At 40.1% G+C, this 18665-nt stretch overlaps 1 protein-coding gene across 1 annotated transcript in view; it reads left to right on the forward strand.

Moving 5' to 3' along the window:
- LOC109482587 (chromodomain-helicase-DNA-binding protein 1-like) overlaps positions 1-18665 on the forward strand; it is a 40877-nt gene that overhangs the window by 7691 nt on the left and 14521 nt on the right. The window contains exons 4-18 of the mRNA XM_019785364.1: positions 5372-5386; positions 5874-6087; positions 6390-6482; positions 7352-7438; positions 8533-8624; positions 8981-9123; positions 9514-9631; positions 10135-10262; positions 10745-10967; positions 11968-12116; positions 14382-14435; positions 16130-16314; positions 16803-16930; positions 17836-18052; positions 18438-18527. Of these exons, the coding sequence (XP_019640923.1) occupies positions 5372-5386; positions 5874-6087; positions 6390-6482; positions 7352-7438; positions 8533-8624; positions 8981-9123; positions 9514-9631; positions 10135-10262; positions 10745-10967; positions 11968-12116; positions 14382-14435; positions 16130-16314; positions 16803-16930; positions 17836-18052; positions 18438-18527 (1936 nt within the window). The remainder of the gene's footprint in view (positions 1-5371; positions 5387-5873; positions 6088-6389; positions 6483-7351; positions 7439-8532; positions 8625-8980; positions 9124-9513; positions 9632-10134; positions 10263-10744; positions 10968-11967; positions 12117-14381; positions 14436-16129; positions 16315-16802; positions 16931-17835; positions 18053-18437; positions 18528-18665) is intronic.

Genomic DNA, 18665 nt, shown 5'->3' on the forward strand with positions numbered 1-18665 from the left:
CTTTGTTAACAGTTAAATTTTGAATTCCATTAAATTCAATGTTACTTTAGGACCGTTTCTTTTGTTGACAATGTCAGGTTATTTTGAAGGTGTGTAGTGTAACATCAGACAGAAGATTGTAAGCATAGATTTGTTTTGCCCTTTTTTAGACCAGGTTCGGAAATCTTGCCCACCTAGTCCAAAACAAGACCACTTCGGTACAGAGCCCCACTGTACCATACAACGTTAACATTCTCTATACAGTCTTGCTTATTGTTAGCAAGTGTTACATACAGCAAGCTCCTCCTTATTTTGAAGCCGTCTAGGTATAACATCAAGTAGAAGGTACCACATTTGTAGTATGTTAGACAAGACTAGGTTTTGGAGTCTTGTAACTCTTGTATGTAATCTAAGACCACTTCGCTACAGAACACAGTGTACTACCACACAACAATAACATTCTCTAGCATGCAGCCTGGACAATACTGTTAGTAGTAAGCTAAGTGTTATATAGTACAGAAAGCTCCTCCATATTTTGAAGGTGCCCAAGTATATCAGGTAGAAATTGTAGTATGTCAGATCATACCACATTCTGAAGTTTTGTCCAAGCTAAGACCACTCTGTTACCGAACACAACATGTACTACCAGACGACTGCAACTTTTTCTGTGTAGCCTAATACTGTTGGTAAGTGTAACATACAGAGAAAGCTCCTCCCTTGAAGGGGCCCCTGGTTTGCTGCATTGCAGACTGAGTGGAGGTCATACAGGATTCAGCACAGAGCCCAGCCGCCATGTCAGGCAACAAGCTCTCACCGTCTGTGTCGGGTGTGCGGACCTCAGGGTACTGTCACCCTCCCCACTCTGCATGCAGCTAGCTGTGGATGTTGTTCTCTGTGCTTCTGGTTCAGTTTTTGAGGATTTGGACGGCTAATTTTTCTTTTGTGGAGGTTTTTGTGATGAAGTGTTATTTAGGGCGTGTGCTTGCTCAGCCATTGTGAATTGTGGTTAATTTTGCATGCCCTTGCCTTTGAGTGGAAAACAGGCCTGGCTGCCTCTGTCTGTTTCCCCACTTTAAAACAGGTTTGTTTTCTTGGATTGTAACATCTAGTTTAACAGAGATTTCAAGGATTTTAGGCTTGTTAATGGATTTTGTGAAAATTCAGATTTTCTTGAATTTTTACCGTCGGTCTGTCCCTTACTATTCTGGACCCTAGTGAGCCATTCAGTACAAGCTGGTCTGCCCTAAAATTGATACAGAACAGCTTTATCCCCTGCTGTCACGATTCTGTAGCCGATTTGCTTCCTTTCTACATCGAACCACAGATATGTAAAGCTGTTGTTGTTCAGCCATGGGGCCCCCAGTAAGGGTTCTGGTGACGCAGCGTGAAATTGAAAGGAGTGGTCTAGACTCCCGGCTGCCTGGCCTCACAGCCATATTTTACGGCCTTGTTGTCAACTCTAACCATTTGCTGATGCTGTAATGTTTCTATAAAACTGGATATGATTTCGTTAAGGTTATGAAAAGCTTAGAATTTCTTACTCCTATTGATTGATGTTTGTTTGAACACGATATGTGCTGCTTTCCTGGCTGAAAACTGCTTCAGAAAGGGCCATCTGCTTGTTCTATGTTGCCTACAGAGATCTAGCTGCTTTTTCTGTTGTTGTTTTGTTATTTTTGTGCAAATTATGAGGTAGATTGCACTGATAACTGTTGTAATCAGGTTGGACATGTTGGACAGGCCATTCTTTTGCATGACAAACAGACCGTGAAGTCTGCAATCCACCCAACCTAGAGTCAACAAAACAGAACAGGAGAACGCCACAGGGACCTTTCCTGGGCTGATTTTTAACACCAAATTCAATTTTTTTGCCATAAATATTTTTTTACTATATCTTTGTAATGTGTAAAATGTGGTTACAAATTTTGAGATGCATACTCCATGTTTTAGGCTGCATATAAACAGCAAAATCCTTGACACACATTTAAACCTTCCATGCTGGTAGAGAAGCAGACTTTTCTCGGTTGGTCGTGTCTGATACGTAGTCTTTTTCCACATTTTACAGAAAAAGGCGTTTATTTGCTGCCGCATGTGTAGTGTAATGTCCATAGTGTCACATGAACCATTTTGTTTTGAGCTGGGCTGAGAAATGAATTTGCCAGACCTTCAGGAAGAAAGTGATTGTTTCAGCCACTGGGAGCACTGAAGGCCAGTGTTTGTTTACTTTTAGAAGCACTGTATTTCATTTTTTGTGACATACTGTTTTATGTGGTCTTGTAGTAACTCTTGGATATCTTTAAAACATTAAGGCTCTGTCTAGAGCTTCAGTTATTCCATTGTTGACAACTGAATGCAGAGAAAAAGAGTATAGAAACATTGTTTACCAATGTTAAGTATATGTTTACATTCTTGTTTATTCATCAAAAACTCCAGATGGGTTTTGCCAGTTGCTTGATAAGTTTGGCAAAGAAGTTACAAAGAACTATTTGGAAGAGAACTCTTTTTAAACTACTAACTGGTTCCTTGTGCAAAATGAATGTCTTTCTGTTGATCCAGTTGTCCAAGCAACTTGGAATGGCAGTGTCAACTGCTGCAAAGCTCTTTCGAAAGTTTTCTGGTTCGAAAAAATAATTACCGTATACAAATTGTGCCTGAAACACTCAAAAAGTTTCAAGAACAATTTTGTTTGCAGTTGCCTTGAGGATTTTCCACTTTACGTTATGTAGTCATTGATTGATGCAGTCTAAAAAAAGGAACCTCTCTGTTTTAAGAATTTACACACATCACAAGGTTATTATTATTATCATAACATATTTATAAATTATTTTGAACAGGTGACAGGGCAAACACACCAGCTCTTTAGTGCCTTCGAATATCTAGTCAATCGTCAGAAGATGCCGAAACTTTCAACATAAACTTTGAACTTACTTTTGAAAAAAAGGCTGTTGATCTTTGTCACTGAGTATGAGTCTGAAAGTCATCATGAAATAACTTTCTTTATAGAATAGAAAGTTAAGTAGTAAAATTTTACAGAAAGACACAAAAGAGAAAGTTAGGAAACAGAAATTAAGAAGCTAAACACGAACAACATTTTGCAGGCAATTGGTAGAACATTGTCAAGCAAACAGTTTCCTTAGCACAAAAGTTTTCACAATTTATGATAAACTAATGCCTTAAAATTGTATTTGGCACTGTATTTCTTTTCTATATGTTTTGAAATAAAAAGAAAGACCTCCCTTCGATGAACAAGTGTTTGTAATTGACATTTCTGGAGTATCATCTCTTGTCAATGCTCTATTCTTTCGTTCACTGTACCACAGTACTATTGTAATTCTTCGAGTCCCTAACATATGCCCAGAACAGCCAACTCCATGCCTCCACAGTTTGTAGCAGCTACCTGCCATACGAAATGCCTGTTCTGAGGGCCCCGCGCTGCGATTGGTCAGCCAATTTTGAAATGTAAGCGATGACATCATGTCTGTAGGCAGGGGCCCTGCTGAAGGTAGAACACAGTTGTACTGACAAGGCTGCAGGCAAAGTTAGCAGCTGGTGCTGTGGCAAGGACCTGGCTACACTCTGTACAAAATAATTGCATTTTCTTTTGAATATCTATGAAAATTATGTACAATTTTTGAAGGTGTTTTTGGTATATTTGGGGCTTTCATTTTTTGCAGGGTGTTATGTGGGAGTGGCATATGTTAGAAGCATTTTTGGCACAGTGTTCTTGTGTCTGGTGTTGACTGGCAAGGATCTGGCTACATCTTTTACAAAACAACTCCCTGGCATTTTATATGTACAGAAATTAGACAATTTTAAGTGTGTTTGTAATACTAATAGAATTTGGGAATTTTCTTTTTGTCAGTGTCTAGTATGGAAAGAAAATGCATTTGATTTTTTTGTCCGTTACTGGTGTTGCATATGCAGTTCTGTTGTCATTGTCTTGAAGTCAGTTTACGAAATAAGTGTCTTTTGAAATAGGTTTAAGAGAAAATTTGCCAGTTTTGCATTTTAGAGGATCCAAAAGGAAATATTCGACTGTTACGGCATTAGTGTTTATTCAGTTGAAAAATTGACCTTTGCCAAATATTTGCTTAGTGTTCTATTCAGTTTAAGCTGTCATGGCTTGTTAAAGTGGGTAAACATTCTGGCTTTTCTTCCTCAGAAAATGTATTTGAGACCTTGGTTAACCAATTAAACTTGTGACAAGCTTTTTTCTGTAATGTAGAGTATTGAATAGACCAAACAAGAGTAAAAGACATACTCATAGCTGTTTTTCTATTGTAAACTAGCCTGAAATAGGGCCTGTGAAACAACATATGTACAATAATGCTGAAGGGCTCTTTGTAACAGTTTTATTGTGCTTGTTGTATTATTTTTAAGAAGCTTATGTTCCATTTTCTTCGGTTCCTTGCCTGCACATTGTTAGCTGTTGTCATTATGTAGGAAAGTAGGGCATTGACCCCAAATATACTGACTGGCCTCACAGCTGAGAAAAGCCTTCTCTGACATGGCTTTATTTGGACTCATTGCTGAACTTTATTACTTTCTAACCTGTTTCAGTTTGAAAATAAGTGTGAATAGATTTTTTATGTTGTTATCCTCATGTACAAGAGTACTATGTAGCTTAGATTTCTGCTTTTACAAAGGTTACCATGCAAAAGCAGTAGTAAGGGAGGTTATGTTGTATGTTATCCCTTCAAGCAATTTTACCAAAGTGGTGTCTGTTACGTAGTCTTTTTGATAACATACTGCCGAATCTCAATTTTAAGAATACTACGTGATAGGGCATGTTGTGTAGATATCGTTTTACCTGTGAGACAAGATTTAGGCACAAATTTGACATTTTTGGAGGTCTTTAGAAGTTTTAAGCTCTAGCCTGGTGGTATTCACCCGTAAGAAATAGTCCTGTGACAGTTCTGGTGTGGTATTTTGGATTCATAGAAAAATTTGTTAGCATGTTGTGTCATTTACATAAGACTGACACATCTTAATTGTATGAAAACATAAGAATACCTCTGTATTTTTGGTTGATTGCTGATTGCAATATTCTTGTGATGTTGGCCAATTTGAAGAAGGTTTCAGACCTACTGTTAACTCCTTGGCTGCTGGGAAGTATCAGACTACACTGTATGTCAGAAGCTTTCTGTAGAACCATAATCAAACCCAACAAGAACACAAGAGAAATATTATCAGAATTTAGAGATAACAGTCCGATATGTTACAAAAAACAGCAAGGTTTAACACCCTTCTTTGTAGAAATTAGTATTGATATACACCTTTTCTAGCACTGCTCCTTTATTCAGCATGTAGATGTAAAAGTTTCAATGATTGAAGTAGTGTTGAATCCCCTTTAAGTAACTCTCTTCTTCCTCTACACTTTCCATGCTGCTAGAAAGATGACTAAATGGTAAGAAATGTGGAAGTTATGGATAGCATGTGGAAGTATCGATGTTGTGTACTTGGTCAAGTTGACCTAGTGTTTGTTGTTATCAGTAGAAAAGGATGAGCTCAGTATCCCTTGTATGATTACATCCTTTTCAAATGTTTCGTCCAAACTGATGTGTTGCTTATTAGACTTTTAAAGATAATTGTAGATTAACTATTTGGCATTCTTAGTTTTCATACTCATTTGTGTTGAAAAAAAGGTTATCTTAATTGACTGATTCTGAATGCCAATTACACTTAGCAATTCAGCCAATGAGAGCATGGCAATTAGCAATTCGGCCACCAATGAGAGGGTACCTGCATTTATTTTTGAATTTATAATGTATTTATCTTGCATTTTTACATTTTGATGGGTGACAGAGGCTAAACTTGAGTTCAGATTTAGTGTTCAAATTGCTTTTGTATATTCGATTTTTTTGAAAATTTTCTCCTCTCTAATTTTTTTACAGCTCAGATGAGAGCAACTCTGGGTCAGAGGACAGCAACGATGAGGACCAATCAAAATCCGGCTCCAGCTCCAGCAGCCAATCGGGAAGCAGCTCCGACTCCGGCAGCCAATCAGAGTCCGAGTCCAAGTCGGGATCCGGATCTGGATCTGGATCCAGCTCCGCGAGCGAATCGGGAAACGAGAGCGCGAAAGCGGAGGAGGATGGGGAAGAGCAGGTAAATATTTGTGCGGCCTCCATGTATACAGAATATTTTATTCATGAGCAAAACGTTTTAGAATATAATCACCAATTGATTTTAAAATGTATGGAATTTTATATTGACTGATTGTACCCGCCTTTCGTGTGTTTTGACCCATATATGAATTTTCTACTATGTTGTCATGCGAGTCTTACAATGCAGATGACATTGAATTGTTAATTTGTCAATGAGTCTTACAATGTAGATAACCACAATTCAGCCTATGTAAGGCTGCCAGTGTTTTTATTCCCAATAAACCATTTCATCATCATCATCAGGAGGATGGGGATGAGTCGAATGACCTGGCAGCCGACAGCAAGGACCAAGCAGGCAAACTGCCCAAGAAGGAGAGACTGGCTGATCTCAAACAGGTGGGAATCTTACTGGCTACTTTTCTATTGTCTCGGGTTATGCTTGCACTACTCTCCAAGCAGAGGTTTGGGTTTGGGGTTATTTTTAGCGTGTTTTTAGGCTTTTTTATTGGTTTTTTTTCTTTTGCACTGGAAATTTTTTTCACCCCCCAAAAAATAATTCCAACTTGCAAAAGAGAAACCCCGATAAAAAGCCTAAAACACGCCAAAAATAACCCCAAACCCAAACCTCTGCTTGAAGAGTATGCTGGAACCTTTTCTTCTTAAATACTGTCAAAACTGCCCAAGAAGGAGAGACTGGCTGATCTCAAACAGGTGGGAAGGTTGCAGCTCACACACTGTCGCTTCTAAACTGTCGTAGGTAATGTTAGAGCAGTGTACTAGGTAGCCTGAATTTTTTTTCTGCCATCCCTGTTTTGTTCCCCTAGGAAATTTTGAAATCTTGACCCTCTGAAAAATGTTTTTTTTTTAGCATTTCATGGGGCAAATTTGACTATTCAAAGTTTAATGGCATCTCTTTCTATATCTTTACATGCCAATTTTTGTCTGACCAAAATGATGGATTGGACAGAGTTTTTGCCCGTCATGAGTGGTAAAATTTCATTCAATGACAGAAAGACTAATGTTGGCTGAAACACGGGTCAATTGTTATAATAGAACCTTTCCTTTGGCCCTAAATTCTTGAATATGATATTGGATTAAAGTTTTTAAACCTTAATGAATTGAAAGCGACACTGTTGAGAATGCGATTTGTAAAACTAAAACTATTCACACTATATAAAACTTATTTTACTGATCCAGTCATTGTTTATGTTTATCTAATCTTTGTTTATGTTTGTCTAAGCTTTGTTTATGTTTGTGTTTACCAGATGTGGGAGGAATACCCGGACGTCTATGGAGTGAGAAGGTCCAGCCGAGCCAAGAAAGAACCCAGCAGATATAATGTAGGCATGGAGGTACTGTCGGTCACACAAGGAATTCATTTTCTTTTGAGTGATCACACACACAGTAGCCTGACTTTCCTCATTTCATTTACACATCCATTCAGATACACGTTTTTTTTTCATACTTGGGTTTGATACAAGTGTTCAGGCCAGTGTGATAACTTCATTTCATTTATTTCGAAGCCTTTTAGCCCTGCAGGGCTAGTCTTCCAAGGCTCCAACATTAAAATTACATATCACATACATGGAAAATATATCAACAATAAACACAAATTGATATTTACAATTTAAAAACTAGCGGTTGAGGCTCATGTAACTTGTCGTATCACATGGCATTCAAAAAGTTTCATAGAATAATACAGACACATTTCATTTCATTTGTGTACAGATTACGTTGATGAAAGATAGTGGATGCTGTCTGAAATGTCTTTGACTCCTCAGAAAATTTATCCAGTTTGGTTTGTTTTATATTGCTGATTACCCAAAAAGTTTAAATGATTAGATATCAGATGGAATAGATAATTGGCTGGATTATCATAGGGTTGTTACACAAAAAGTGCCCATCCATTGTTTTGAATGATTAAGTCTTGTTGGCATAACCATGACTTTTTGTATGTAAATGTGCAGCATTTTGGATGTTTTACTTCCATGTATGATATGTCTTGATATACTTAATTCTTACTCTTGAACGTTGAAGCATTTACAAAGTCTTGATATCCTTGCTGAAGTCTTGATTTGGATGTCAATGACAACACTGCCTGATGACCTCCCTGCTGCCTGACCCCATAACCAATAAAATTGTAGTGCCAAACAACTGCCTTAACAGGCTGAAGCCTTTATTTGGATGTCAATGACAACACTACCTGTTAACCTAACCCCTTCCTGATACCTAACCCCTTAACCAACACAACTTCAGTGCCTACTGGCCACTGTAGCATGCTGAAGGTTAATAACCCTTTCGAAATATTGACTTGGATGTCAATGACAACACCATATGTTAACCTTCTCTCTGCTGCCAAACCCTATAACTAATACAACTTTAATGCCTAACGGCTACGATAGCATGTTGAAGGTTAATCTGTGTTTTCTCTCACTGTCAAATGCAGGAGTCTGATGAAGAAAATGATGAAGATGATGATGAAGATCACCGCAAAAGAAGAAAAAACATCTCAGCGAAATCCAGAAGAAAACGGAAATCGTAAGTGTGAACAGTAGCCTGCCTATGTGCTCAGGCCAGGAGCTGGCCCTTTCTCCCTTCCATCAAGTCCTAAATGTTGCACAGTTCATGGCGCCAGACTTTGCTAAGTTTAAAGAAGTCCTGTCTTTTGTAATCATATGTTTCTACTGCTCCAAGGTCCCTGGGATCTGGGGGAAACTGTGATGTGCTACGAAACACAGATTTGTTTAAACACTCACAGTTCAAATCTGTAACAAAACATTAAACACTCAGGTTTAGTTTGTAATTAGAGCTGCCCTTCAATAGCCATAACTAGTCTCTTGGCCTTGCACTAAGCGCATTCGTTAAAGAAAATTATTTTTCTCTTCCTCTCTCAGAAGTGAAAACTGGGAGGCAGACAACAGTGACAGTGATGATGATGATGATGACAATGACTCGGGCAGCAGTGATGACTACACAGTGAAAAGAAGGGCCAAACCTGCCGCTAGACCGGCCGCCAGGCCACAGGCCAGAGTCAGAGGTAATCTGTGGATTTTATGTATTTCTGATTTATTTAAAAAGGTGGCCCATCTCAATGGCATGGCACAGCTTTACTGTGGGGCCCTGGAAAACATACATTACATGCAACATGTTTACAGTATATACATACATTGCAGAAATGTATTTTTTATACTTAACACTTAGTCCAGCACTTGGTCCTCCATGGCCCTTCGCAATTTGTTAGTGTCGTGATTATATACTTAATACTTTAATGACTGTAATTCATTGTAAGATACGGGATGTTTATACATTAGGTGGAGCCAGACATGAACCTTCTTTCTGCTACCTAACCAATATAGAATTGGTACCCAGATTGCTCCTTCAGTGTGCTAAAGGTTAATGTCCTGACTTTTTTGCCTGTGTTCTTCAGGTAAAGCCCCCATCAAGGGGAAGTCAGCTGCCAACAATCAGGGTCGGAAGCGGTCGGGAAGTCTGAGTGAGCGGGAACAGAAGAGACTGTCCAGGAGAAAAGCTGCTGCAAATGTCAGGTAAATACAGAGCAGATACTCTTTTTTTTTGGTCATATCATGGTACTTATTTATTTTTATTATATTTACTACAGTATTTATTTTATTGAAATTGTTACGGCAATACAATGGCCATCAACATCCTACGTCATCTTGGATGGTGACCTGCATGCTCTGTATATGAGAGAGCTTCGGACATTAGCTTCAAGTGCCAAACTGCTGCACATAAAAGAACCCAACAAAAGAGTAGGGGTGACCTGGTGAGGTTGGAAGAAAAGTTGCATCACACTACCACTAACTAGACAAAAAGGCAATACGCTTGCACTTGAGTTGAGGATGACTGCTTTACCCTTTTGTCCTCATCCCAGTCGAGTGCAAAATTACAATAAAAATGTGACAGATGGATGTATATATCACTCCTTAGATATGTTTATGTATGTGAGGAATATCTGTTGCAAATTTCTTCATGTTTTTCCAACCTTAAGACAAATTACCAAAGCAGTAAACTTTTCTGGTTGTTTCAGTTACAAAGAGGAGAGTCCGGATGCGACGGACTCGGATGACCTGATGGAGATCGCTACGAAAGAGGAGGAGAATGATGATGCTGAGGCCATCGAGAGGGTTCTCAACCACAGGACAGGCAAGAAAGGGAGTAAGTACATCAAAAACAACACAATTTTGTACACTTTTGCATTGAACCAATATATTAATAGTTTGGACTGCCTCAACCACAGAATAGGCAAGAAAGGGAGTAAGTTTAGCATCAACTATTTTCTACACTTTTGCATTGAACCATTGTATACTATATTTTGTATCCATATTCTAATCTCCAAGCCGATCATATAGTGGCTGTCTATTTGGACAGGTGGTCACTAAGGCTTGTGTCAATTGGCTTGTGTCAAAAATTATCCAAGGGATCACCAAAAAGTGGTTAAATTGGTCAGGTGGTCATTATATAGAGGTGTCACTTGTACAGCTTTGACTATAGTTATTTCCAAGTTTATTCACTTCAGTTGCACATAAATTCTAGCTAGGTTGACGATTCTTTCACAAGGAAAAGAAATATGAAAATGCGCATGGAAAGGAAAGGTAATACTTAATCACAATTCTAATTATTTTTGGTTTTTTTTGCAGGCACTGGTGCAATAACTACGATGTACGCGGCGGACGCTGCCGCGGCCAACAAGCCTCCAGACCCGGAGACAGACGAGACGGAGACACAGTACCTCATCAAGTGGAAGGACTGGTCTCACCTGCACAACACCTGGGAGAGCGAGGCGACCCTGGCCGAGCAGAAGGTCAAGGGCATGAAGAAACTGGAGAACTACATGAAGAAGAAGAACGACCTGCAACAGTGGTAGGTTTTACAATCACTTTTTTTTCATATCATTCAAAACAAAAACTTAGAAGTCATCAAGGACAGAAAGTAACTAAGAAGTCTCTGATTCTGGATTCCATGAAATAGAGTCAAGCTGACAGTCAAAATATGCCAGATGATTTGGTTAGTATTGTCCTAAATGGGACAGAAGCCCTGTAGCACAGTACAGAACCTACCACACTTCTGGAAAGAGTAGGTGTCCCTCCTTATGTGCATGGATCAAACCTTACAGTCCAGTCTTATGCAGCTTGTACTTACTACACAAACTGGTGTGTTACACTCAATGGTGTTTTACTTTTTAACTCCTTTGTTCTGTAGCGATATGTAGCTCAATCTAACCATATTATCCCAGGAGAGACCAGGCGTCCCCAGAAGACCTGGAGTACCTGGAGTGCCAGTCTGAGATTAATGAAGACCTCCTGAGCTCAAACTATGCCAGCTAGAACTCTGATATCATACATAGCTCCGTCTAACTTACGTTTCTTTTCTCAGGAAAGACCAGGCGTCCCCAGAAGACCTGGAGTATCTTGAGTGCCAGTCTGAGATGAATGAAAATCTCCTTAGCTCACACTACTCACTAGAACATTGACATCACATCTATCTTAACCTACCCATGCCTGTTCCTCTAGGAAAGACCAGGCATACTCAGAAGTCCTCAAGTAGCTCCATGAAGCTGTTAATTGACTTCATTTGATCTAAACAGTTTTTTGACACCACTTTCACAATTTGGGATGCTCTCTTTTTGATTCGTTGCCTGACCAGTTTCAAAATGTAGTTAAATCTAACAGTTGCCTTTTCTTTCTACATCTAGGAAAGACCAGGCATCCCCAGAAGACCTGGAGTACCTTGAGTGCCAGTCGGAGATGAATGAAGACCTCCTGAGCTCAAACTATGCCAGCTAGCACTCATATGTAGCTAAGTAGATTAAGCCAACTAGATATCATATGTAGCTATGTCTGCTTTTCTCTCTCATCCCCAGGAAAGACCAGGCGTCCCCAGAAGACCTGGAGTACCTTGAGTGCCAGTCTGAGATGAATGAAGACCTCCTGAGTGCCTACCAGCAGGTTGAGAGAATCATAGGTATGGCGTACCCCGCCAGTCCCCAGCATGAGCTAGCCGGCCCGCCATGTAAGTCACCCGCGCTCCGTTACGGGAGTACGGGGGCGGACAAACGACTCTTGGCCTGTTCCTCCCGGTACCACAAACATGGGGAAGTCTGTACTGTACTGTGTTGTCACGTGCCGCCACTGCCACTGCACTTTTTTTTTGTATCGTGCTGTTGCGAGCAATAGCCACAGATGCAATCACTTAAATAGGCATTTTCTTCAGATAGCACCAGTTCTAGCACAGCCTTGTTTGGATTTTAGACACCTCTATGTTCTGGAGCCCCAATGTTTCGACACCCTTACGTTCCGTTGTGTTGGTAGAAGTCATTCTTAAACAGGTTTGAACTGTAAATTGGACTTGCTGTTGAATTTTCCAATTTTTTTGTATTGGAAATTACAGTCCAAATCTGTATCAGTTTTGACTTAGGGTTAGGGTTGTCGGAACTTAAGAGGTGTAACAGTTTTGATTTTGTTTTTTCCCCACCAGTCGGCCTCAATGGTCGTAAGGCACATTTTATCTATCATTTTATGCATAATTCTCACCATACACGGTTCTGTGTGTGTGTGTCTGCCTTAAACCCAAGCAGTCACTGTTGCATGTGGTCTGGCTTCAGTTCAAGCAATAAACAGCAGAATATGCACCACTATGCATCTTTGCACGTACAGAAGAAATGGCAACTTCCTTCTATCTATTTGCTGGCATTAGTGCAGTGCTTGGTAGTGAACCAGAGGGCACACTGTAGCTCAGTCCTCACTTAAGTGAATGGCTGTGCTTGTTAAAAATGCTGCAAGATAAAGAAAATGTATGTTTAGTTGGCACTTTACTTTTTTGCTGCTGCAAGTTATTAATATTGCTGCATGCCCCCCTCCCATGTTCTGTGGTACCAGGATTACAGCCAAAGTGTTTGTCCCCACCGTACCCCGACCCAAACCCAACGTGTGGACTCTTCGTTTGGCAAGGTTTGCCCTTTCACTCAAACTCACAAACTTCTCTCAATAACACTGATGAAAGCTTGGATCATACCTCATTCTAATACCCTTTCCTGTATCACATTGTATCCTATTGTATTGTATATAAGTACAGTCAAACCTATCCAAGTGACCACCTCTACAAAAGGACCAATGTGGCCACCTCTAGATCATTTATACAAGCATCGAGAATCCTGTCTATAGTGACCACCTGTCCACATAGACCAGATTTTATCAGTCTCCTGAGTGGTCTTATTGGGCAGATTTGACTGTGTCTGTGCAATTTTATGCATTTTTTTATGTCCTGATATGTGTTTAAGGATGATCAGTAGCATATTAGTTGCTGCAGACATAACTACAAAGTGTGCATGCACTGTGTGATGCGTTAGGCCACAGCAAGTAATTTTTATGGATGATATCAGCACGTGCATAAATTTTTCCTGATTTTGGAAGAAGAAAAAAAAAATTTTGTTGCCTTCTGACAGTGATTAACATGCCAAAAATGGGCAAAGATATCTGTCGCTATGCCGGAAGGTGGATGGCAGTTAACTATTAAGAGAGGAGACAAGAAAAGGCTCTGTTTCTTACTTTGATGCAGTGATGCTGGCTGTGTATATGTGATGTTCCCACTGAATAAAAACCATTTGTACAATGATTGAGTCAAAATGTTAACATGTAGGAACCTTGTTTTTTTCGGCCTGCCTTGTTTTTTTTCGCCCGCTCACATTAGATTTGAAGTCTGCAGAGGATGTCATCCATAAAATTTACTTGCTGTGGCCTTACAGGAAATGTATATGTCAAAGTTGAAGACTGTTTGCCATTTGATTTATGTACTGCCAGTGGCCTTCAACTAGATATATTATCCACATGCATCACACTTCCCATGCACATTTCAAACTTTGAACTAACTTATTCGCATTACACAATCATAATTATAGTTATTATACATACATATAATCAGGCTAGCACACAGAGTTCTATATCACCAGAGTTGAGCCAAACAACAAAATGAATTATCAAAACTTAGTCAAAACTTTTGTCTATCCATTGTGGGTACACTGCACACATATTTATTCAGTTTCAGTTTATAAAAAAGCAACATATTATTAACCCATAACACGTGTACATTTGTTGTTCTATTTTCGTGATGACTTCACAGCGAAATCGTGACACAGCTAATATGTCATTTCAAAGCACTACAGAATCATTCCAACCAGGACCTTAAAAAAACATGGTGAAGACCAAACCACCTTTCCACCAAAATGAAGTCCCCGCGAAAATAAAAAGTGAATTTACGGTACCTGTGTTGCTTTTTCAGCCCACAGGAGCAAGACCTCAGGTGGGAGAGTATCGCGAAACGAAGAAGCTCCTGGTAGGGGAGCTTCTCTCTCTTTCTCTCTCTCTCACTCTGTCGTTCCGCCAAGCTTTTGTCCTTACTGCTGTCATGTGTGAATGTGTGGCTGCTATAATGTACCACTGAAGCATAAAAAGGATTCATTTCTTGTCATGTTTCTGTTACAGATCGTTCAAACCCCTTTCCACTGAACTGCAATTGCTGAGCATCCAAAATGAAATTTGTGTGAAACTTGATAGTAAAATTGGTCTAAACGTATGATTTAAAAGACAACAAAACATGCAAATAATAAGGAAATCTGTTCAGAGATCGGTCAAATCATTGGTTGCTCAGGGGTTGCTACCAATGGTGGAAAGGGGTGACTATAATGACTTTCTTTATGTTTTTAGGGTCTCGTGAATCCTTTGTTTTCATTTTGTATGCAGTTGGAAACTGGCATACAACAATATGCACACATGCCGTGACAAGAAATGAAACGTTTTTATGTCCCCCCCCCCCTCGTGTCTGTGCAAAGATATTATGAATGCAAGGTTGTTAGTTGACTGTTGAAACTGTTTTTCCGAAATGGACTTGTATTGAAGAATTATGACCGGAAAACTCGGTACCTTTTTGGTCAGAGAAGAAAAAACAAATTTTGTAGATACACGTTTGTATGCTGAGTGGATGCTGCACGCTTATCCCAAATCAGCTTTGTCTTGTCAACAGTGTATGCGCATCCGCTTTGTACTTGATCTTGAAAAAAAACAACTGTGAAGCATTATACTACATCTGCTGGTGGTTGTGCTTCAGTTTTTTGTATGCTGAAAGCCTTTTTGTAATGCATGATCATTGTGAAGAGCATGCACATGTACTACTACTGCTAGGAGCTCCGTCTTACATGTAGGCATTGTCACTACATCAGAGCTGTCATTACATTGGTTTTACAGAGAGAATTTCCAACAAGCCGTTTACAGAAAAACAAAAGTAGATGGTGCAAATTTCACAAAACAGGTGCAAAGACGTGAAAAGAAAGACAACAGTTTGTAGGTATTGTCACTCCAGAGCTGTCATTGCACTTACGGTGAAAATTTCCGTACAAAAATGAAGTACATGTAGACAGCCCAAATTTCATGAAACAATTGCAAGAAAAGGAAAAGAAAGACAACAGTTTGTAGGTATTGTCACTCCAGAGCTGTCATTGCACTTACAGTGAAAATATCCGTACAAAATGAAGTAGATGGCCCAAATTTCACAAAACCTACTCTAGAAAAGGAAAGATTGCAGTTAATGGCAGCTCTGTTCCACTCTTGGTCCACGTACTACGCTGTTCCGTAGCTGACACTCGTGTAGAGTTGCACCAAACCTTGCTGCCTGATATTTTTGCATGGATGTCCAATTTGTTGCTGAGTAAAGAGACTCTTTTTTTATTACACATCCAAGTGTTTTATTCACTACCAACATTTCGGTGACCATCTGTCACCTTCCTCGGGACAATTCTGACTGGTTCACATTGCACTGCAGCACAGGTGTCGCTGCCATAGATGCGTTCCCAAACGTAAAAGTTACATATCTACACATGTACATACAGGGAACTGTATCAACAATGTGGTCCCAAACTTGGTTGTGTAAAAAAAAGTCTCTTTACTCAGTGACTTACCAACCTGATGAAACTATTCACGGATACATTGGTTGTTGTCTCACAAACACACTTTTCTTTCTTTTCCACCCCTCAGCTCAGCAGCCTGCCAAGAACTCGGCGTCAGGTTTCCCGGACTACCTGGTGAAGTGGCAGGGTCTACCGTACTCCGAGTGCTCGTGGGAAGACGGCGAGCTCATCTCCATGTACTTCCCCGACGCCGTCGACGGATACAACGCCAGGAACAAGTCCCAGAAAATCCCAGGCAAAATGACCGCCAAGGTAGGCCTTTTGCCGTGTACTTGCAGCATCTTTCAAAAAGTTTTACTGGAAAATGTCTTAAAGACCTCTTATTATTTAATGTTATTATTATCATATGCTCTAGAGATCTTCGGACATGAAGAAGAAGCCAACAATTGTATGCTCGTTTTTTTTATGAAACACCTAGATGCATTTTCAAAAACACTTTCCAAACCTGTGTAATTACTGTAAAGAGAAAAAGAAAGCTCTGCAATGGCTCTGAAATTTACTCCAGAGTTTGTTTGCAACATAACAGCTCAGTTCAGGTCTATATTACCTTGCAGCCTTTTCAAACACTTGATTTGAGAAGTGTTTTTGAAAACACATGTTTTGGAGGCAATAGAAAGCTGAAATTTCTTTGAATTTGTTCAATAATTGTGGCTGACTCAGTAATCAAACTATAAATTAATTTGATACTATGTGAGATACAGATTTTGTCACAGCTTCAATGTCTGTGTTTTTATTGCCAGGTTCTGAAGCAGAGGCCGAGGTTTGTAGCGCTGAAGAAGCAGCCGCTGTACCTGGGAGGCTCAGACAAGCTGGAGCTGAGAGACTATCAGCTGGACGGACTCAACTGGCTCGCTCACTCTTGGTGCAAGTATGTAGAGTTTGTTTGTTTTCATAATCATTAACGGGGGCCCGCAAGCCCTTTTCCGTAGAGTGTAATCGGCCGTTTTAATATTTTTGCGTAGAGCGTATTCACCGTTTTAATTCTACGCAATGTGAATTTGGAATTTATCGTAAAGTGTAATCGAGAGGTTTCCGAATTCAATGTAGAGCGTTGTCGGGACCCCCCTTGCAGGTCCTCATTAACTAAGACACCTGTAAACTGGCACACTCCTGATGCAAGTACGCAGATTTAATATGTCTGCCATAGCCACTAACAGTAACACACCACCTCTGAACTGGCTCCCTCACTCCTGGTGCAAGTACGCAGACTTTCTCAGTTTCCATCAACAAGGCCTAACATACACTCTTAACCCTTGTCCTGCGGAGCACAACAATTGTTGTTCTGCACATACAGTACTATCTATATAACACCCTGTATAGGTGCGAATTGGGGTTATTTCTCGTGCAACGCATCACACCGCAGCAAAACTCAACGAATGCGGAAGTAACTATGCCACTGTAGGGCAAAAAAGTTTGGGGGTCTATGATCTAATTAAGACATGAAGTTATTGAAAAGTATTGTTCCAGGAATGCCAGCAGGACAAGGGTTAAGATACATGTACTTGATATGTACTTTTATTTTGTCATGCTTTCTTGCTTAAACTGTTACAATGGCCAAGAGGGTGTAGTCTTTTCCTTGAATTCGAGTTGTCTGGATTCAAACCTTGTAGCATCATTCCAAAGACTTGAAAAATGGCACAGACTGCTTTTTCCCCTGCTGTCATGGCCTTGTGCAACCCAAAGGCTAAAGAAATGGAGCTGGGCACTACCCCTATATACCGAAATGTTTCTGGGAAGGATTTTAACTCTTACCATCTTCTCTACAATCCCCAGGAACAACAGTGTAATCCTTGCAGACGAGATGGGCTTGGGGAAAACCATCCAGACGATATCGTTCCTGTCCTACCTGTTTAACACCCACGCGCTGTACGGCCCGTTCCTGCTGGTGGTGCCCCTGTCAACCATGGCGGCCTGGCAGCGCGAGTTCAACAACTGGGCTCCGGACATGAACGTCATTATCTACCTGGGAGACGTTATGAGCAGGAACAAGGTGGGACTACAGCGCTTGAAATACCTGCATATGCATGATTGTTAAGTAATACATAAAATTGGAGCTGCACAGATATTTCTGATGTCTGCCTATGTGCTGTATTGACCTTTTGCAACAATGAAGTGTAAAAGAAATAACAACAATGGCTTCTGAACAGTTTTTAGTGTGATCTGTACTCTTCCTAAATCTGAGTGGTGCAGGTAAAATTTGACTGATGCAGGTACAATGTTCAATGTTATCTGCACCAGTGCAGATATGCAGAACAAAGCATTTCAAGCACTGAGTATACATGTCATTGCCTGGATGGGGCTTCATCAACCCTATCACCAAATTGCACTTACCATCAGTATAATCAAATACTGGATACTGCAATCACGTGTTTCAGATCAGGGAATATGAGTGGTGTCACCCCGGAAACAAAAAGCTCAAGTTCAACTGTCTGCTGACCACATACGAGATCCTTCTCAAGGATAAGGTAAGACTAATTCTTCTTTTATCCACCGGTGGTCAACGGAAATAGGGTCTGTAAGCCTTGAGATCAGTTACAGCCACATTCAACCAAGTCCTTTTTTTAACATCTCTGAATGGTCACAGGGTTGAATGGGCGGACAAG

The sequence above is a fragment of the Branchiostoma belcheri genome, unplaced genomic scaffold (assembly GCF_001625305.1).
Source record: "Branchiostoma belcheri isolate BF01 breed outbred unplaced genomic scaffold, Haploidv18h27 scaffold6, whole genome shotgun sequence".
Classification (NCBI taxonomy): Eukaryota; Metazoa; Chordata; class Leptocardii; order Amphioxiformes; family Branchiostomatidae; genus Branchiostoma; species Branchiostoma belcheri.